The sequence below is a fragment of the Eptesicus fuscus genome, chromosome 23 (genome assembly GCF_027574615.1).
Source record: "Eptesicus fuscus isolate TK198812 chromosome 23, DD_ASM_mEF_20220401, whole genome shotgun sequence".
Classification (NCBI taxonomy): Eukaryota; Metazoa; Chordata; class Mammalia; order Chiroptera; family Vespertilionidae; genus Eptesicus; species Eptesicus fuscus.
The window spans coordinates 22,302,288-22,323,302 of NC_072495.1; the positions used below are offsets into that span (position 1 = coordinate 22,302,288).

At 54.7% G+C, this 21,015-nt stretch overlaps 1 protein-coding gene across 1 annotated transcript in view; it reads left to right on the plus strand.

Moving 5' to 3' along the window:
* The window catches only part of KIAA1671 (KIAA1671 ortholog), a 92,320-nt gene that overhangs the window by 9,948 nt on the left and 61,357 nt on the right, over positions 1 to 21,015 (plus strand). The window contains exon 4 of the mRNA XM_028146830.2: positions 4,654 to 4,788. Within this exon, the coding sequence (XP_028002631.2) occupies positions 4,654 to 4,788 (135 nt within the window). The remainder of the gene's footprint in view (positions 1 to 4,653; positions 4,789 to 21,015) is intronic.

Below are 21,015 nucleotides of genomic sequence, written 5' to 3' on the forward strand. Positions count from 1 at the left end.
TCCTGTTCCTAGGCTGAATGGAGATAAAGCACCCAGCACGCGCCGGGCACCATAGGGCACGAGCTCAGGGCCTTCCCCTGGCTTCTGTACAGGTGCTTCTCGAGAGGGGATCCCCCTGTCCTCACCCCCAGGGTTATTGTGGGAGCGCGGGGAGAGGGAGGAGACCAGGGAAATGCGACACTGAGGCTGTCTGCAGTGCCTTTTCGGGGCCCTGCTGGTGGCGGAGCCTGCAGGGTGGAGGGCCCGCCCGGCCTTGGACGCCCGCCCGGGGTGTGCGGGCCCAGCAGCGCTGTTGTCAGGGGATCCGTTTCCTCACTAAGGACCGGGAGGCCTTGGACCAGCTCCCGTTGCTCTCCTCTCCTGCCCAGAGATATCTTGTTCTTCATCTTTAAAAAAAATGAAAATCCATACAAGCAACACAGAAGTGCACAATGTTGGTTGCTGAAAACTCAGACCTTACCAAAGTGCCTAAAATAGTGTTCCCCCGGGACCCCACCCCCTTTTCCGTCCCCCAGATGCAGCCAATGGGGCAGTTTTGGATGTCCTGTGGGACTCTCTTACACTACAGATTGTCAATCATATATGTTTACTGATAATTGTTGTATTTTCCTTATTGCAGAAGGCAGTGCATGCTTGTGTAAAACTTAAAATATTATAGGAACAGACGTTTTAGAAAGAAAATCTCCCCTGAAAGGATGAGTCTGGTGCAGGAACGGGGGCACGCCCCTCCGGGCCCAGTCACGCTTCTCGGTCTTGCACAGTTTGCTCCCAGGGCCCATTTGACAAAGTTCAAGACTTTCTTTGTTGTGACAACTGGGGGAGAGTGTGTTCCTGGCATCTAGTGGCTGGAGACCGGGGTGCTGCCCAGCCCCTCCAAATGCCCAGGACGGCCCCCCTGCAGACAGTCATCAGCCTCACGGGGACGAACGCGGCTCCAGGGCCGAGGAACCCTGAGCTAGACGCAGACAGAGGTAACATAGAGTACATACTGTCCATGAAACATGGCAACATTCTTCAGAGCATCTTACAACTTGTTGTGTTTTGTTTTTTTTAACTTAACAGTAAAAAACAGTTCCATTACCTCGTTATTTTGAGTGGCTGCAAAGTATCTTATAATGGGACTGAGCCCCAACTTTTTTTATCCAGATTCTTATTGATGGACATTTGGGTTGGTTCCAGTTTGGGGGTTAGAAGCAGGATGTCACTGAGCATTTTGAGGCACATCTTTGCTTCCTCGGGTGAGGACTTCTTGATTCACAGCCAGTTCTGCTCATGTACTGTGCATGAGTGTGATTGTAATTAAAGTGATCCCTCCCTCTTCCTCTCCCTCCCTTCTTCCCTTCCTTTCTCTCTCTTTTTTTTTTTTTTCACTTAAAAACATTTATCGAAACTTTGTCCCACGCCCGATTATTGTATTTCATGTAATTAAATTACTTATTTTTGTTTCAGAAGACAGAATATTTTCACGTGGCTCTAAAAATATTTAAAGGTATGGAGTAAAACTTCCTCCATACCTCTCGTTCCCCATCTTCCCATTCCTCCCCACCCAGTAATTACTTCCATTCTTGTTTGTACAAATTCCTTTAGAGTTTCTTTCTGAAAATACAAGCAAGTAGGAATGCATATTCTTGGTTTTGCCTCTTTTTTTTTTTTTTTCACAAGTGGTTGAAATTTTGGTTGCCTTTGGGAGGAACCCCCAGAATCGTAAAAAGCAGCAATGCAGGGGCCTCCCCCCAGACCAGTTCCATGGGAATCTCTGGGGTGGGGTCCGCCTTTGTTGGCTGCAAAAGCTCCCAGGGGGTTCTCGGGTTGAGGGTTTCTGCTGAACCACAGATCGGCCTCTTGCCTTTTTTCGTAAACGCATCTCGGAGAGTTTTTGGATTCAGCCCACGGAGAGAGGGCTCATTCTTTCTGGTTGCTGCACAGATGGGAACATTGAGGCCCAGAGAGGTCTGGCTAGGTGGCCTGAGTCACAGCTAGTGTGTGCGTGCCTGCGTCATTGTGCGTGCTACGTCATTGTGCGTGCCTACGTCATTCTGCACATGCGCAGGTCCAGCCGGTCCTCGAATGACGTTCGTTTCGTTCAGCGCTGAGGAGAGAGAAAAATGGCTCCCCAGCCGGGGCCACAGTCTGGGGTGGAGTTGGCACGCTCTCCCCATGTCCGCGTGGGCTTCCCCGGGTACCCCGGTTTCCTCCCACACTGCGGAGGGGTGCCCGCTGGGGTACTCGGTGTGTCTGCATCGGCCCCGCCTTGGTGAGTGCGGCTGTGAGCGGCCCTGGGATGGACAGGCGTCCTGTCCAGGGTGGGTGCCCGCCTTGGGCCCCGAGCTGCCGAGAGAGGCTTTGGCCCCCCACGAACTGGAAAAATGGGTTGGAAAATCATCGTCTTGTGTGTTGTTGTTGTTTTTTTTCATCTTTACCTGAGGAATGAGGATATTTTTTTTCCATTGAATTTTAGAAAGAGTGGAAGGGAGGTGGGGAGCGGGGGAGAGAAACATTGATTGGTTGCCTCCTGCACACGCCCCCCCCCCCCCTTCCCCCGGGGCCGGGGATTGAACCTGCTGTCCAGGTGGGTGCCCTTGGTGGGGAATGGAACCTGCGACCCTCTGGAGCACAGGCCCAGCCTAACCCTGGAGCCTGGCCGGCCAGCGCCATCATCTTGTTAGTAGTCATCTTTCTTTTTCATTTATTTTATTGATTTTTTTACAGAGAGGAAGGGAGAGGGATAGAGAGTTAGAAACATCCATCAGCTGCCTCCTGCACGCCCCCTACTGGGGATGTGCCCGCAACCAAGGTACATGCCCTTGACCGGAATCGAACCTGGGGCCCTTCAGTCTGCAGGCCCATGCTCTATCCACTGAGCCAAACCGGTTAGGGCTGTAGTCATCTTTCTTTATGCATAGCTCGCATTTATTTCTGTGCTTAATATTAGGTGGTTTGGGTCTTTACTTAGAGGTGTGGTGATGTTTTGTGACCAGGTACATGTCCTAGGGACTTTTGTTTAGATCAGTGAGCCTGTGGTCCGTTGTTTTGCTTAAAGTCACAGTTCCAAGGCCCTCGGGTCGACGCTCAGTGTGGACTCAGTGTCCGTCCGCGGGGTCGGGATGGCGGTCGCCTGTCCAGGGGCGGACGCGGTTGTCATTTTGCAGGACCCGCCGGTTTGCCCCGCAGCGGGGCCGGCCCAGTTTGCATCCTCGCCGTCAACAACAGGGCCCGTTTCCCTCAGCCTAGCCAGCCAGGTGTGGCCTCAGACTCCGGGGCTCATGGCCCCAATGAGTGCCCCGTGCCCCCGTCTTGTCCCGAGGCCGAGGCCGTCTGTGTTCCCCTCCTGTAACCCGCTTGCTGACCTTCCGCCCGCGTTCCTCATTGAGCTCTTCATGAGGAAGGTGGGCCCTTTGTGCTTTTCTGATTTCATGTCTCCATCTGGGCAGACCTGGGACCGGGCCCTAGCTTGGTGACTTACTAGCTGTGTCGCTCCGGGCACTTTGCCAGACCTTTCTGAGCCTCAGTCTCCTCATCTGCAGAACGGGGATCCTCCCTGCTTCGCAGACTTGTTGGGGGCTTATCAGGAAATCTTGTGTGGCCTGGCCCCAGGCCCCGGGGCCTGATGTGAAGGAGGTTTGAGGAGCTAAACTTCCAGGTTAACCTTCATCCCTTCACCTGTTTACTACATTCAGCCAGTGTCCTAACCCCAGGCCAAGCCCTGGTCTGTGGCTGGCTCCGTACACACCTGCCTTTCGACCTTCCCTTGAGATGCGGGGAAACTGAGACAGACCAGCCAGGGAGGGAAGAGGAGACCCAGAGAGTCTCATCAAAGAAAGACTCTGAGGCAAGAGGTGGGGAATCCAGCCTCGCCCTTCGCTGGTGCTGCGTGTCCTCAAGCAGGTGCCATCGCTCTCTGGGCTTTCCTCCCCTTCTCTGTGTGGGGAGAGGAGGAGACATGTAAGACCCATTCTGGAGTCTTGTATGCACTGGCCTGTGAATGTATCCTCTACATATAGCTGAGGGAAAAGAATGACAGGATTCAGACTAGTGTAGGCAGGACCATTTATATACCTAGATATAGACTCTTTCTGTGTCTCTGCATGTGTGCATATGTGTTTGGATGTATGGAGAGATGTCTAAAATGAGGGCACCCGGAGTTACCAGTGGCAGTGATAAGGCTGGATGGCATTTATGGGCTCCCCCTTGACAGGCATGTCAGGGAGGCTAGTGAGAGACAAGTCAGGTGCCCAGGACCTGTACACGTCCGCCCCCTGGTGGCAGCACTACGTCGTACACTTTCTGTGTGCAGATCCCAGCTTGGTTTTCCAGTGAACCTAGAAGCTGAATACTGTTGTTATTGGTCATTTTCCACATGGTCAAGGATCAGAGAGGTTAAGGCACTCACCTGAGCTCACACAGTTATTAAATGGCTGAGGCCGGGCTGAATCCAGACTTGCTGATCCTGCATATTACCTCCTAACATTGAGGCTGTGGGATCAGAGTATGTGTGGCTGTGGGGGTAGGGGGTTAGCAGGGGTAGGGAGGAGTGTTGCAGCTTTAATTTTATTTTCCCTGCTTTTAGGTACAGAATGGACTCTCGTGGTGTGACCTATTCTTCTTGCATATGGCGAAGCCCCAGTAAAGTCCTTTCCTTGTGTCCTGTCTCAGGTGACATCACGAGACCTGGGGAGGGAGGAGGCCCTCCAGGACAGCGATCCGCCTCTCCAGCAGGTGTCCCCTGTGGCCTTGGGCCCCCGGAGGAGCCACAGCTTCTGCAAGGACAAGAGGAGCGGGGCCTTCGTGGTGAGTGGTCCCGGCGTGGCCGGCGTGGGTTTGCAGGTGGTGCTGGTCCTGGGACACCATGGTGACTGTGGCTGTGGAGAGTCAGGGCTGGCCCGGGGGCCTGAGGCGTCAAGGCCAGGCCGGCGCCTGTCTGGGGATGTGGTGGTGTCCAGCCCGCCCAGCTGCGGTTCCCCATGTGGAGGAGGTTTGGAGGCTCTGCCGAGAATGCCTTCCTCCCTCTCAGGTTTCCGGCCCAATGCGGAGAGGGAACCCCAGCTACGGGCATGGACCCGTTAAGAGAACGTGTGCTGGGGTCTGCAAGTCCTGGGTTTGAATCCCACCACCCTCTCCTCTCAGCCTGTTTGAGCAGTTTGCTTCATTTCTCTGTACTTGAGTTTCTTCACTGGCAGATGGGATCACGATTCTTAATTCTGCACCATTGGGGGGACAGAGTAAGAATGTGCGTAGGGCCCAGCACACAGCACGGTCTCTGGTAGTGGTGGTCCTCGTGGGAGGCGGTGTTAGGCTGGCGGAGCCAGATCGCCAGGGTTCAGATCGTAGCTCTGCATGCAAATGGGCCTCTGGCCTCAGTTTCCTCATTTGTAAAACGGGGATAATAACAGTATCTACTTCACAGGGCGGATGTGGGGGTCGGATAGGGTCATGTGGGGAGTTCACAGCAAACATCTTAATAAGTGTTATTGTTATTATTATTATTACTACTGTTTTTGCGTCTTCTGGGGCCAGCACCTCCTCAGCCTCAGCCTGTTTCCTCACCTGTGGAAGGAGGCGGGTCAGTGATGCAGCAGGACCCAGGGAAGCTCCCTCCTCCAGAGCCTCTGTCCCCAAATGGGCTCCAGGGCTTCACCACCTCGGATTTTCAGCGATTTCCTTTCCTTTTCTGTTTTTGGACTTTAGTTCCATGATACTTGGAGATCTGCTGAGCACTACGCTTGCTCATGAGGTCCCTCCTGGGTCCGGGGCCCGTGCGGGGGCCTCTAAGATAGGTGTTTCTTTAACGAGGCGGCTCTAGTTCTGCTCACAGGTCCTTTTTGCTCGCACAGTTTTGTGCGTGTCAGCAATGCCTGTGCCCGGGCTCATGTCTCTGAGATAGGGGATCCCCCAGCATGTAAATCCTAGGCCCATTCCTCCCAGCTTTATGGCCGTGGGCAAGAAACGTCACTCCCCCGACCTTGGCTTCCTCCTCTGTGAAATGGGGTGAAGAAGGCGCCCTGGTAGGATTTGTGCAGGGACCTGATGGGATAATGGCTGCAACAGAATTAAAAAGCCTGACTGTGGGGCTGGGGCGGCAGAGCCAGAGGAACTGGGACCTCTGGAGCCATCCACTGAGCAGCCCCAGAAAGTGTCCGAGCGCCAGATCTCAGCCACAGGCTTGCAGACTCTCATACATTCGAAACCTGCCCGGTGTTTCCGTCGAGGGCTCCCTTCCTGTTTTCTGTCCTCCATTCACTCTCCAGTGCACCGACTCAGCTTATCTGATTGTACTTGAACTTTTGTGTGTGGGGTAAAGACAAAGGTTATAGAGAGAAAGCATTTAAAACCGGTCTTTCTATAGTCTTGGCACACTGGCACCCACCCTGGTCCCCCGGCTCCTCCTCTTCCACTCGCTGCCATTGAGGCGCCTTTGTCCTTGGAGTCCTGGCATGGCTTGCCTTGGCGCCGTCCTTCAGGCCTCCAGGCCCCCAGGCCTCTGCCCCGTTGCTGCCTGCTTGATTTTCTCTCCTTCAGAGGTGGATGGGTGGGGTCTGAACCCCATAGGCTGGAATGGAAGACCTCATTTCTCTGCTTCCAGGATTCATGCCTGCAATTCTGTGGAGTGGCCACCAGGAGGTGTTGATGGTCAGCTCACTTTCTGATGGCTTCAAAGCCTGACTCTGGGACCTCAGCATTGGGCTTTGCAGGCTGAAAGAAGTGGGTTCACGTTCCGGTTCTGACACTGTGTGACCCTGAGCAAGTGACTCGATGGACCTCCTTGAACCTCAGTTTTTCTTTCCTAAAATGAGGATGGTCCTATCTGGCCGCAGGAGTATTTCTGTGAGCAGTGAGATTACTCAGCGCTCAGAATGGTCAGTGGCCACTTTTCCTTTCTCTCAATCTCCTTCCTTTTTCCCATATCCCCTCCTTCTCTGCTAGCTCCTTTCCCTTCTTCCTCCTCCTGGCTCCCTCTCTTCCTCTGCTCTCCCTTTTTCCTCACTTTTCAACTCTCTCATTATAAACGGGGAAACTGAGGCCTAGAGAGAGGGCCTGACTTGGCCAGAGTGACCCTCCAGGTGGGGACTGGGGTCCTGTGCCCTGGGCCCTGCTGGTAGCCCCTACTCCTCTGGCAGTAGGCTGGACCTGCGTTTTGAGGGGGGCTCACTGATAAATGTCGCTTTTATTCCCACACTTTTTATGAATGATTTCGTGCTGTTGGTTTCCAATTTAGGGTCAGGTTCTTCCCCGTCTTTGAGACTGTGTCTCAGACCTTGCTGGGCTATCTCCATGTGGGGGAGTCTCACAGAGGAGGGACACGTGTGGGAAGTCTCGGAGGATGAACCGGTGTTTGCCAGTTGGGTGTGGTCTGGGAAGAGGTGGTTTGCCCGGTGGAAGGAGCAGCCTGGGCAGAGGTTTAGGGGCGTGACACTGCTCCACACGAGGGACATGTTCCAGAGTCCAGGGGACGGCTTGGCCTCGCTTTTAGTCTTTACTTTGATGCGTCCTTCCTGGACAGCCCAGTGTGTCTTGGTAACGGTGAGCTCAGACTTGCACATCGCTTGCTGAGGAACCCGTGGGCCTTGCTTTTAAGGGGCGGCACCGCCTCCCAGCCACTCTGTCGTCACAGCGCCCTCTCTGTACAAGCATCTGTCAGGGCCACCAGGAAGGTTTGGAAGCATTTGGCCCTGATGACTGTTGTAGTGACTGGAGAATGGGGGTGGGGTGGTTCGGATTCTAATGACCAGGCTGGGAATTCCTGGGAATGCAGTCCACCTGAGGTCGCCCCCACTGGACACACCGCTGCTCCTGGTTCCAGAGTCTCTTTGAATTCCAGTTGGCTGACTCGGCGTACCAATGGGAAGGGGGGAAAAATAAAAATGAAAGACTACATAGGGACTGCTGGAAAGAACTCCTCAAAGGTTGTGCTTAAAAGACAAGTTGAGAATCAAGGTTTTGTGGCTTCCTATCTGTCTGGGATGTGGACTCCCCTTCCCACACGTGATGTTACCGTGTGCGGAAGCTCACCTTCGCTGCAGCCTGTGTCCGGGCTTCATCGCTGCTTATGGCTGAGCAGTCTTCTCATGTGAACACACCACGTTTGGGTTATCTGTTCGTCGATTGGTAGACAGTTGTTTCCTCCCACTTATTGGCTCTCATGAACACACCCATCATTTTTATAATCCCATTGCCCTCGTCTCCTGTCTTCACAACTCTGACCTCTCTCTGCACTCAGTGTTATTTTGTTTTCTGGTTCTTATCTCCCTGCCCCAGATGAGAATTGCAGGAGGTGGGTCTGATTCCCTGTTTGACTCTGTGTTGTTGTTGATGTTCAGTTGAATAAATGAATGAGTGAGCAAGTGAACGTCTGAATCAGCAACCAAGAGGGCAGAGTGCTTTGTCCCCCCTGACTTGGTTGTGGGGGAGCCAGAAAGGCTCGGGTACCATCGGAGCTGGGTCTTGAGAGTGAGGAGGAGGGGGCAGGCAGGAAGGGCTATCTGGGCAGAAGGCTCAGCCCAAGCAAGGCTGGGAGGCTTGAAGCTGTGATGCAACAGTGACTTGTCGTTCTGGACATGTAGTTCCTGAGTGAGGACCCTCGTGTTCTCAGGGCGGCTCGTCCTTACTGAACAGAGGCAGTGTGGGAGGAAAATGGAGAAATTAGTGGGGAGGGGGCAGAGTTCCAAGGACCAAGTCATACTCCATCCGCCTCAGACATCCCCTGATCTGGTGATTGCTAAATGTCCAACCTCAGACATGCCCCCAGGTCACCTCGGGGCTTCTGAACCCACATTTGCAGGTGCTTTCCCTCGAGATCCTGTCAGGAGCTCCACGCAGAAGCCAGGCTGGGCAGGCACGGGGGTTTTGTGGTCAATGGGGAGGGGGGAGGGATGCACTGTTGCATTCCAGCTCGTCCCTGCCCTGAGGGGTTGGACCATCTGGTATTTCAAGCAAAACTGAGGATCTTGACCTTCATGTGAAATCTCACCATTTTTACATGTTGGAACAAAATATATATTTATTTATTATGTATATATTTAATTTAGCCATACCCAGCTGCCTTCACATGGGGTATTGGCAGTCTTGTGTCATACACGTTATCTCTCGAATCCTTGCCACATATTATTGGGAAACTGAGGCTTGAGGAAGTGACATGACTTGGCCTAGGCTCATACAATAAATAGGCAGGTGCCACAGGCAGGATTCCACATTAGTGACATCAGAAATGACCTGAGCAACCTCCAGGGGGTGTTCTATCTGCAGTTTCTCTCTTTCCCCCCATCCTATCTTCCAGATTAAGGAAGGCACCAGTTTCCTTGTGCGGTGTTCAAGAGTGGCCACCAGGGGGCAGGATGGAGGCAATCTATTTTCAACAGTACATTTTATTACTTGTTTTTAACCCCTTCTGCATTAGGACCTTCTCTCTAAACTGAAAAAGCCGTTTTTCACGACAATTTACTCAGCTCTGTTACCCATCATGCTTCTTCTCAGTTTCCATTTACAAGCCCGACATCAGAGCTGCTGGGCTGAGGTGGGGACAGTTCTTCTGCAGCCTCACTGCCCTGGCCCCCACCCCCCACCCCCTGCCTCATTTGTCTTCACTGATGGCTCCTCCCCCTCCTCCGCCTCCTTCTCCTCCTCCTCCTTCTCCTCCTCCCCTTTCTGCTCCTCCTCCTTCCCCTCTTCCTACTCCTCTTCCCCCTCCTCCTCCTTCTCCTCACCCTCCTTCTCTTCCTCCTCTTTCTCTTCCTCCCCCTCCTCCTCCCCCTTCTTCCCCTCCTTCTTTTCCTCTTTCTTTCTTCTCCTCCCCTTCCAAAGCTTATAAAGGTATAATGTACAGATTATAAAATTCACTCATTTTAAGTGTACAACTTAATACTTTATAGTAAATTTACAAAGTTGCACAGCCATCACCCCTATTTAATTCCAGAAACTTTTCATCACCCCAGGGAGAAACCCTGTCTCCATCAGCAGTCACTCCCTGCCCCCCTATCCCCTGCCCCCGTAGACCTCTGATCTACGCCGTCTCCACCGGTTTGCCTTTCTGGGAGTGTCCTGTCCCTGGAATTGCATGGCATGTGTTCTTCACGCCTGACGTCTTTCCCCAGGGACATGTTTCTGGTGCAGCTGCCTTGTAGCACGTCGATCCTCCGTGCTGGACCAGCTCCTTCTTGTCTTTGTCGCTCTCCTGCCCCGGCTTCCCCTGTGTGCCCCTCTGCATGGTCCAGAGAAGTGCAGGCTGGGCAAGAGGGGGTGAAACGTGTTTTCCTTTTTTATTTCCAGTTGTGTGTTTGAAGTGGTTTCACACATCCTGCCGTTGATAACACCTGAAAGGTTAACGTGGGTGGTGCGTGGGCAGGTAAATAGCCATCCCAGACGATGATCAAAGAAAACTAACTTATTTAAGGAAAAGGGGGTGGAGATGGGGGTATCCAAAGGGAAGGGCTGCACAGAGAAAAGGGGCCATGGAGGCAGGTTCCGGGGTTAGCCCGGGATGAGCTGCTGCTGCCCACTGCTCCCTTGGTTGCAAGTCTCCTGGGGCCCCTTAGAGGCTAGTGGGTATGCGCATATGGGGAATGGGAGGAGCGTGCTCCTTGGAGGGGGGCGCACACTGGGTCCTTTGTCCAGAGCATGTTTATCTTTCTTGCAGGTGGAAATCTTAGGGGAGGTCTCAGGGGAGGGTCTTAGTAGAATTAATTCATCAGCTTTCCAGGTGTGACTTTCTGGGTCCTGTCTCCACTGATGGGTCGGCATCAGGGCGGGGAGTCGTTAGTCAAGGCAGCCGGTCCTGAGGCAGCCGCGGGCCATTGGTCTGGTTTTGCTACTTTTCTGGACCTGGAGCTGAAATACAACCAAGGCCTAGATGTTATCTTTAGGGAGGAAAGGTCAGGGGCTCTAAACTGCCGGACCAGTGACATGCTAGGGGAGGACAGGTTACCCTGGGGCCGCGGTTCTTGTTTTCCCAGGTTTGCCCCTTGCTAGGCATCCAGGGCCTTCTGCCCTGATGCGTTTCTGTCCCTGGTCCATCGTCCTTGCTCTGGGGGTTCTAACACCCTGTGCAGTGGCTCTGCCCTGTTGGGATGAGCTCAGAGGTACCTGTTTGGGGTCGGTAATCCCTGGCCCTGATGGGCTGACCTTGTTACCCTGCCAGGCAGCATGACTGAACTGATAGGACAACAGGAAGTCATGGCTGAGATGCTTGGAGTGCTTACTGAGCTCTGGGCTCTGAGCATGTAACCATGTATGACCTCATTTCCCCTCCCAGTGACCCTGTGGGGCAGGCAGGCACTGTCGTCACCCCTAATTTTCTTGAGGGAACTAGGGCACAGAGAGGTTAACAACCAGCCCAACATCGCACAGCTAGCTAGTACTGGGGTAAGGATTTGAACGCAGGCCGTCTGCCCTCAGCGTCCACACCCTCACCAGTGCCCTGGATGCCTCTAGGAGACATGCTATCCTCTCCCGAGGTCTGTAAATTCAGGTGCCTGTGCCCTGGCTGGCGTGGCTCAATTGGTTGGGCATCGTCCCGTGCACTGAAAGGTCGCTGGTTCGATTCCTGGTCAGGGCACATGCCTGGGTTGCATTCTTGATCCCTAGTAGGTGGTGTGCAGGAGACAGCCAATGGATGTTTCCTTCTCACATCGATTTCTCTCCCTCCCTCTCTCTCTCTTTCTCTCTCTCTCCCCCTCCTCTCCCTTCCCTCTCTCTCTCTTTCTCTCTCTCTCCCCCTCCTTTCCTTTCCTCTCTCTAAAACTCCATTTTAAAGCCTTCAGATGCCTGGGAGGGCCAGTATGTGGTCTGGGCCGGGGCTGTGGGGAGTGGGAGGAATGAGGTGGATCCAGGCCCCAGACAGTAGGTGCAGTGCCTGCCTGTCTGTCCCCGCACAGGAATGCAGACCCACGGGAGGCCAGCCTGCCGTCTTTATAGAGAAGCCAGGGGTCTGCATTGCCACATGAAATTCTGCTGATGCCTAATGTTGGCAGCTAATTAAAAAAACAAAAAAGTGCACCTGCCTTCCCTGTCCTCTTCACTCCCCCCCCTGCCCCCCCAAAACTTAACACCCAAGCAAAATCACTCCCGGGAGTGGGTGCCAGTTTTCTATGTTTGGTGTGTGTATGTGTTTTGTTTGTTTTGTTTTGTGAATGCTGATGTCAACTTTAAAACCTCCCATCTTTTATATGGATGGAGTTTCTGCTAAAAGCTAAGCACGTCGAGTAGGTTTATAGGATGCTTTGGACAGTCCGTCTTTTTTGGGGATGAATGAAGAACGTTAATAAGAATTGTCCCAGGACCCGCTGCGGCCAGGTGTTGCATTAGGATGAGGGCAGCCAGGCTGACCGGGTGGGGCCTGGGGGCGCTGAAGGAGGAATTACAAAGAGGAAGAATGTTCCCCAAAAGAGGGGCTCTGAGACCCCGAGGGGTGTGGTTGGGGGGGCTGCCTTTGGCCTGGCTGGAGGCTGCAGAGGAGGCAGAAGGGTTGGATCTTCAGCTGGAGGCCTCACCAGGAATAGGAGCAAATGGGCGAAGAGGAAGGGGGAGCACATTCTCTTTCGGGGGTTACCACACCCTTGACAGCCTAAAACAATAGATATTTATTCTCTCACAGCTCCGAGGACAGAAGTCAGAAACTGAGGTGTCAGCAAGGGGAGGGCCCTGCTCCCTGCAAGGATACTGGGGAGGCCCCTCCTGCCTCTTGCACCTCCAGGGGCCCCAGGCATTCCTAGCATGCCCCAGTCCTGCCTCTGTCCCCACCTGTCCTGTGTTTGCGACTTCCCTTCGGGCTCTTACATTATACTCCCTGGACTTAGGGCCCATACCAGGAAATCCTGGATGATCTCATTCAACATCTGTAACTTGGTCATATCGATAAAGATCTTTTTCCAAATAAGGTGCTGGGTTGACACATATTTCTGAGGGCCAGCTTTCAAGGAATAGCAGAGCAAGTGCCCTGAGGGTGGGGCGGGGCGGGAGTGGGATCAGGTGGTGGAAGGTGGGCAGGGTGTGTGGTGGGAGAGAGCAGTTTGTTGGGGAGCCAGGGAAGGCTTCCAATGTGTGGGGTACCATTGTCACTTTGGTGCAGTGGTTCCCCTGGCCGGAGGAGAAGCATCCCACGGCGCAGGGTGCGGCCGGCTGACCAGAGTGAGTAACCCAGACTAGGTAGGGGTCACTTCCACCCGGGGTGAGGGGTGCGGTGGGGTCTTCTGCTCCGGGGGGAAGGGCAACCTTTGTCACGTTTCCATTAGCCCCTCAGTTAGCAGGGCCCAACTTCCAGACTTCACTGTTATTTAGTCAACCTCCTCCCTCCCCCAACACACACACACACACACACACACACACACACACACACAGCTACATAGCTAGCCTGCAGGAGCCAGCCCGGCTACTGTACCGTTAGCCAGTGAGCGGGCCAGCCTTCGGGCTGTACCACAGCCAAGACTGCCCTCTGACTGCACTGTCGGGCGGGGAAGGGGGCATGGGGAGTGAGCAGGGCTCGGCCTTCCAGCTGTACTGTCTGTGGGCAGGGAATGGCTGGGCCCATGGCCTGCGGATGTGGTGCTGAGAATGGAGGAAGCCACAGGCCGGCTTGTGAAGCGCTTTGAAGCTTGCTGTGGTTTCCTCAGCCGCTGAGCTCAGCTTCTCCCTCGTGTCCAGGGGATTTCCTGCCAGTGGCTGGGCCTCTGCCCATGCTGGGCTGGGGGCTGAAGCGTGTGGACCAGATGGGCCCGGGGGCCGGCGGAGCGGGAGCTGGCACCTCTGCCAAGTGCCTGCACCCCTTCCTCTTCTTCCTCCTCGGAAAAGGGGGCTCTTGACAGGGGCTCTGGGGCTGCCCTACTGCTAGTAGCCACAGACCCCAGTGCCTTTGAGCTTCAGCTTCTTCCTCTGGCTGGTGGGCAGGATAACGCCTCCCAGTGGAAGCGCTGCGTGGCCTAAGCTAGGTGTGCTATTCTACCTCATCCACCCGAACAAGGTGCCCTCCCATTGCACAGAAGAGGCAACCGAGGCTCAGAGTGGTGGGGGGACTTGGCAAGATCATGCTCCTGTGAAGGAAGCATCTACGCTAGGTCACCTTGGGGTGGCCTTGGGAGCTGTAATTTGCATTCTTAGTCCCTGAAAATGGATGCTCCTCCCACCCCCATGGTGCAGCGGGCAGGTGGTGACCCTGAGAGCTGGTCTCTCCCTTCCTCAGCACCCCCACCCTCTCAGGAGTGGACGGAGTCCAGGACTCGTGGTCAGGAGGCCCGCATTCCAGCCTTGGCTCGTTTTCTAACCCGCTGTGTGGCCTTGACCAGTCAGCCCTCTCTGGGCCTCGGTTTCCCTCTGTGCAATGGGGACAACCAGGCGCTCCTTCCAGGGCTGCTCAGCAGTGTGGGAGGAGCCTGACTGAGGCCAGAAGGGACTGAGGCCAGCAGGATCCTGAGTTCATTTATTTCCTTTCTGTGTCAGGAGCTGGGGGCTCTCCCCCTCGATGTGCGGTTTGGGGAGAAACCACACACACTGCGACTCACACGTTCCCTCATACCATGCTCGCACACACACCAGCACACACATCCACACACTGGCACAAACACACCCTTGTGTAAAACTCACATTCACACGCAGTCACACTGTCTCACACACACATCCTGGCTTTTCCTGCTACCCGGCTGGGATCCCTGCCATCCCCCAGCACCTCCAGGAGGGCTGAAGGTCCCCACAGCTCCCGGCTTTAGGAGGAGCCACTCCTGGCCCCGCCCTGCTGGACAGGCCACCAAAGGTGCTGCAGGCGGGGCTCACGGGCTCCTGGGACCTGAGCAGTGGCTCCCCGCCCGGCAGGCGGCGGGCCATTCGCGGGGCGCAGGGTGTCTGGCTGGTCTCCTGGCTGCCAGCCGGCCTCTGAATGATTCATGCCACCGTGAACTTGATTCCTGCGTGACCAGCCCTGAGGGAAGAGCCGCCCCCTCCCGAGGAAAACGGGAAGCACTCCGATGCGCTGTGCACAGCCCAGGCCCGGCAGAGCGGAGCGATGGAGTACTATTACTGCCCCGGCTTGCTGAAGCTCCTGCGCTACCTCTGGGTGAGTGGCGCCAGGCTGCGGCTTCTCTTCTCCTCCTCCCTCTCCTCCGCCTCAGCCAAGTTGGCCTCTGGGCTCTGCCTGCCAGCACCGTCTCTGTTTTCTTGAACAAATGGTGGTGGTTTCAAGGAGCAGGGGTGTTGGGGAGGGGAGGGGGCTTGTGGAAGAGCAGGGAATCCGGACTCTCTTGGGCTCAGTGGTCCACAGACCATCACAAGTGGCCTGAGGGGCGGGAGACCAGGAAAACAAGGACAGCTTTGGTGAGTCTTCCCGAGAGTGACATTTCTTTGATTTAAAGGGCTATTCTGTGTTCTGAAATTATATCCTCTTGCTTTTGTGTGTGTGTGAAAATGCCCCGGCTTTTATGAGATGAGAGTAGATTTCGTTTTTCTCTCAATGAACTTACTGAGCAAACGTAAAAAGTGGAAACCCTCATGTTGCGTTCTCTCCTCTGTATAACAGAAAAAAAAAACCTGAAACTTTTTCTGGCGAAATGCCAAAGGCAGGGAACCCATGCGGAAGTGGTTTTGGGAGTATGAAGTGCTTTTCAAATCTTGTTTTGACTCTGAGGCTGACCTGCTGTGTGTCCCTGGACAAATCGCTTCCCCTCTCTGGGCCTCTGTTTTTTTCATCTGTGACCCTACAGGGTGGGCAGTAGGTGATGGTGCTTCAGATGGCATTCATCAGGTCTCCGTGATCAGAGGGGCTTAATGAGGAATTGTCACGGGTGGGCCTTGGAGTTTTCTAGAACATTTGCCACTGGGTTGAGAACGCCCAAAAGGGGAAAGACTTGGAAAATATTATTTTTCCTCCTGCTGAATGTTTGCAAATACTTCAGATGCCTCTCGCCCAGGGACTTTTCCGGAGGCCCTAAAAATACAATTTTAGGAGACGTCCTTCAGCTGTTTCTCCCCCAGAGTGGGCCCTCCCTCCCGGGCCCCCTGGAGCAGCTGAAAAACAGGAGCCCCTCCTGGTCCATATCCTTGGCTTCTTGACCTTTGGACCTGGTCATATTACACCTGTAGGGTGACATATATTGCCTTAATTTTGTGGTTTTTTTAATTACAAAAAAAAGACTGTGGGCTTGGTGTTCGGGAGGCTGCGATACTGTGATTCATAATAAGAAATATCACTCCAGCCGGTGTTGCTCAGTTGGTTGGGCATCATCCCGTGTACTGAGGGGTTGCAGGTTTGATTCCCGGGCAGGCCATGTGCCATGTTGTGGGCTCGATCCCTGGTAGGGGCCGTGCAGGAGGACGCCGAACCGTGTTTCTCACATCAATGTTTCTCTCCCTCTCCCTTCCTCTCTCTCTAAGAAAAAAAATAAACTATTCTTTAAAAATATATATATTTGGTCTTTCTCCTCCACCCTTTCAGTCACAGACCTCTTTGTGCCTGACAGCCCTGGGAGCCACTAAAACCCGTGGTATTGCCTAAGTGATCAGAGCAATAAAGATGCCTTGATATTGATAACAAACCCCCTTAAGCCACACCTGAGGTAAGGATGGGAGATGGTTGCCAGGAAACCAACCAGTGATGAGAGGGTGGGAACTTTTAGTCCCAGCCCTGACCTCTGGGGGGTAGAGGAGGCTGGAGGTCGAATGGGTCACTAATGGCTAGTGATATAATCAATCATGCCTATATAATGAAGCCCCTTAAAATCTAAAAGGATGGAGTTCAGGAGCTTCTGGGTTGGTGAACACAGAGATTCAGGGAGAGGTACACACTCAGAGAAGCTCCGCCCCTTCCCACATACCTTGCCCCGGGCTCTACCTGAGCTGTAGCCTTTTCTTGTAGCCTGGTCATCTAGTGCGTAACATGTTTCTCTTAGCAAATCGATGGAATCCAAGGAAGCGGGTCATGGGAACCTCTGATTTCTAGCCCGGCGCTCAGAAATACAGGTGACAACCTGGAGTTGCCACTGGTGTCTGATGTGCGTGTGTGTGTGTGTGTGTGTGTGTGTGTGTGGGTGTGTTGGGCGGGGGGCGCGTCTTGTGGGACTGAGCCCTTCTTCACCTGTGGGATCTCATGAGAGTGTGAACGTTGGTTTAAATTGTAGGACACCCTGCTGGTACCGGAGAATTGCTTGGTGGTGTTGCAATTGGTGTCAGATTTGGAGGTGCAGAGATGACTGAGGTGCAGGCTGCCATCTCCAGGAACGGGGAGCTCAGTGTGGGTGCAGGGAGCATCAGCAGCCGGCTACCAACATATAGTCATTCAACACACACTGAGCAGCAGCAGTTCGGAGCCGGGGTCAGGTACTTGGAGCACAGGGTGAGCAATCCAGACATGGTCACTGACCTGTGGGACTTGCAGTCTAGTGTCGACATGGACCCTGCACAAGACATTGGAGCAAATACCGTGTGTGTGCGAGGACGGGGCCATGCCCAGAGCTGTGGGGACACGGTCTCATCGTGGGGTTCCACGAGCACCCGAGGAAGCCAAGCCCTGGGGGATACATAGTGATGCTGTGGTGGGGAAGGGGAAGGGTGTGGTGGGCAGAGGGAACAGCATGTGCAAAGGGCTGGGATGGGTGTGAGAAAACACAAGACCCATTGGCATGCTTGTGGTGGGCCCAGGAGCCAGCACACAGTCTGGAGGGTGGGAGGTGGGAGGGAGGACTCAGGGGCTGCTTTGGGGGTAGAGAGAGACACCACTCCTCTCACCTGGCTTTGCCCCAACTCTCAATGTGACCTTGGGCACATCTTTGCTTCTCTGAGCCTCAGTTTCCCCATCTGAACTATGAAGAGGTAAGGCGAGACGGTTTAGAAGGTTTGTCCTGGGTGTGAAAACAGGAGAGATTTCCACTCGTCACCCGCCTCCTGTGGGTGACGAGGTCTCGGCATGTGGGCTCGCTGCTGGTTTTGCACTGTGCCTACGATCTCCTCATCCCTCCGGGGCCCTGAAGAGGGCCCGGCTCACGTGTGCAGATTAGCCGGGTGTCTGGAATCCTGAGCTGGCACTCTTGCTTGGTGAGCTCCGGGGAAGCTGGGGAATGCAGAAGATCCACAGGCTTCAGATTGCGACGGAGCCAGGTGGCCTCAGCTTCGTCATCTGCAAAGTGGGGACGCGCTGCCTTCCTATCTTCTATTTGGGACACTCCTGTGACCCCTGGAAGTTGCTCCCCAGCAAATGTTAGCTCCTCCTCTTTCCCAGGAAGCCTCTGTCCGATTGAGTGGGACCAACAGACCAGGAACTGCTGTCCAGGTCCAGGGTGGTCTCCCCTCCCGACTGCAGCTTTGCATGGGAACGTGCATCCACCCCTTGTCCCTCAGCCCCGTCCTCCCTGCTCGCAGGTTTCTGCCGGTGTCTCCTCTTCTCGGGGTCTTCACTGACACCTCTGGCTAAAACAGTGCCCCCCACCCCCCTTCTTGTTTAAATGAGACTTCGTTTTGGAATGCTTTAGATTTCTAGAAAGTCAAGTTGCAGTGATAGTAGAGGAAGTTCCAGTGTCCCCTCATGTTAGCATCTCACCGTAACCAGGGGATCACCACAGGGGCAATACTGTGAGCCAGACTCAGACTTGATTCCGGTGCTGCTTCTCCCAGGCCGGCCCTCAGGGCACATTGGACAAAGTCTCGTGGTGTCATTTGATGGTCACAACCAGGGGGTGCTACTAGCAGCTAGTGGATAGAGGCTGGGGGTGGTGCCTAACATCCTACAGGGCACAGGGCAGCACCCCACCTCCACCACAGAGAAGGGCCTGGCCCCAAATGTCACAGCCCCGAGGCTGAGAAACGCTGCCCCCTTCACCAGATTTCGACTAATGTCCGGGGTCCCACATCACGTGTGCCTCTGGGAGTTTCATCCATGGGTGCGCCTGGCTGACTACTCGAGAGTGCATGAGCGATGCCGGGTACACACAGCTCTCTGCCTGTGCGTGCCCACGGATGACAGGAACGTGCCCATGTTACTTAAAAACGCTTTGCAAACATGCTGTTGGATGGCGCCTCACAGGCCCACCCATTGTCAGCCTGGACGCATTTGCCGTGCCCCTGTGGTCGGGTTGTTTTCCACGGAAAAGTGTCCAAATGTCTAAATATGGGGGGGCTGGCTGCTCTGTGCCCACCCAGGCTTTCTTGCTACTGTTTGCTTAGCTGTATCCCTCCCCCAAGCTATCAGCCACTTGGGTGGCTCCCGGGCTGTCACTATCTACAACTCATTGATGATTCTGCTCCATCTCAGGCCTCTGCTCACCCTTCATGTCACTCCCCACGTCCACTCCTCAGAAGTGGGCCAGGTGTGGGCTGCAGCCGGCCTCTGCCGAGTCGTCATTTGTTGTGGGATGTCAGCGGCTTCCTGTGGGCGGCCCACGTCCGCTGTGTAGCTGCAGTTCTGCTCTGGGGGATGAAGCCACCCGCCCCCGCTGTCAGGCCCCGCTGTCAGGCCCCATCACCGGCAGCATCAGCTGGGAAGTGGGGAGGAAGATCAAGTGTCTTTTTCAGATCATTAGTAACTGTAGCTGGGGGCCACCGCTGCCATGGCTGTTTTGAGTTACTTAATCTCCTCTGTTGTGAGATAACCGAGCCAGGCGGTCCCAGCACCGGTGGCCTTGCTGGGACGCTGGCATCAAGATGGCTGCTGTGGTTGTCAATTACAGTGATAGTAGTAATAATATGGTCCCTCCCCCTCCCCCGAGCACACTCAGCATCCTGGGTGCCTCGTCGTATCCTCACGGGGACCCTCTGGGTAGATCTCATGATTATCCCCATGTTGTGTTTAGGAAACCAGAGAGGTTAAGCAGCTCACCTAAGGTCCCCCAGCCAGGAAGTGTTGGACGGAGCCTGTATCGGAGCCCGGGTCTGCCTCTCTGTCATTTTAACTACTTCATTGAGTTGGATCTTCTGGTTTCTCAGATGGGGAAACTGAGGCCCACGGGCTGGAGGCAGCTTGCCAGCACACAGGAGAGCTTTATATTCACGTCCAGCTTTGCAGGGCGGAGGGTTATGGAAGGATATCACCCTGGGCCAAGCTGGGCTCTGGAGGGAGAGGGCCGTGGCCGAGAATCCCAGCTTCATCCAAAGCAAGTCACATCGCCCCTCCGAGCCTCAGTTTCCCACCTGTGAGTGGGGTGGTCAGTCCCACGTCGCAGGACGATGCTGGGGATCAGCTTAGATGGGGGGCACTGCATCCTGACCTGGGGCAGGACTTAGTATCTAGAAACAGGTCTTCTTTTCTGTGCGGTTGGGGATATAATGGCCATGAGCCTGGGAGGCTAGCTGTGGCTGGCCACCTCCCTCTGCTCCATGTCACCTACAGCTCAGGAGGTTGCCGGAAGGTCACGTGTGACAGTGCCTTCAGGAAGATGCCATGTGCTGTGGATTCCGAGACCCAGGGCGGCCCCCCGAACTGTTGGCTGTGGTCCCTCGCCTGCCCCCTCTCAGGCACCTCCTCGCCGGGCTTTGTGGTTGGCAGTCCCATTCTCCATGGGATGAGGGGAAACCGCCTGGTCCTCCGCTGTGGTTGGTGAGCTCTGTCTCCCCGGGCTGGGCTCCATGGCCAGATTGTTTTCCATGGAAAAATGTCCACATGTCTAAATATGGGGAGGCTGGCTGCTCTGTGCCCAGGCTTTCTTGCTACTGTTTGCTTAGCTGTATCCCTGCCCCAGGCTATCCTCACCACCAGGAATAAAAATGAAGGTCTTGAGGCAACAGCATGTCTGCGTCCCTCTCCCTCCAAGCACTTCCCCATGTGGCATCTCATTAGGCCTCCAACACCCCTTCCAGGTGGGGAAACCCAAACTCCAAGAGGATGCGTGCCCCCCTGACATGAAACGGCTGCGATGGAGATGCTGCCTTCCTCCCATTCTGCAGGTGGCACACCGACCATCTGAGAGGTTTAGAGACTCGCCCGGGGCCCTAGACCCATGGTCGGCAAACTGCGGCTCACGAGCCACATGTGGCTCTTTGGCCCCTTGAGTGTGGCTCTTCCACAAAATACCACACGGCCTGGGCGAGTCTATTTTGAAGAAGTGGCGTTAGAAGAAG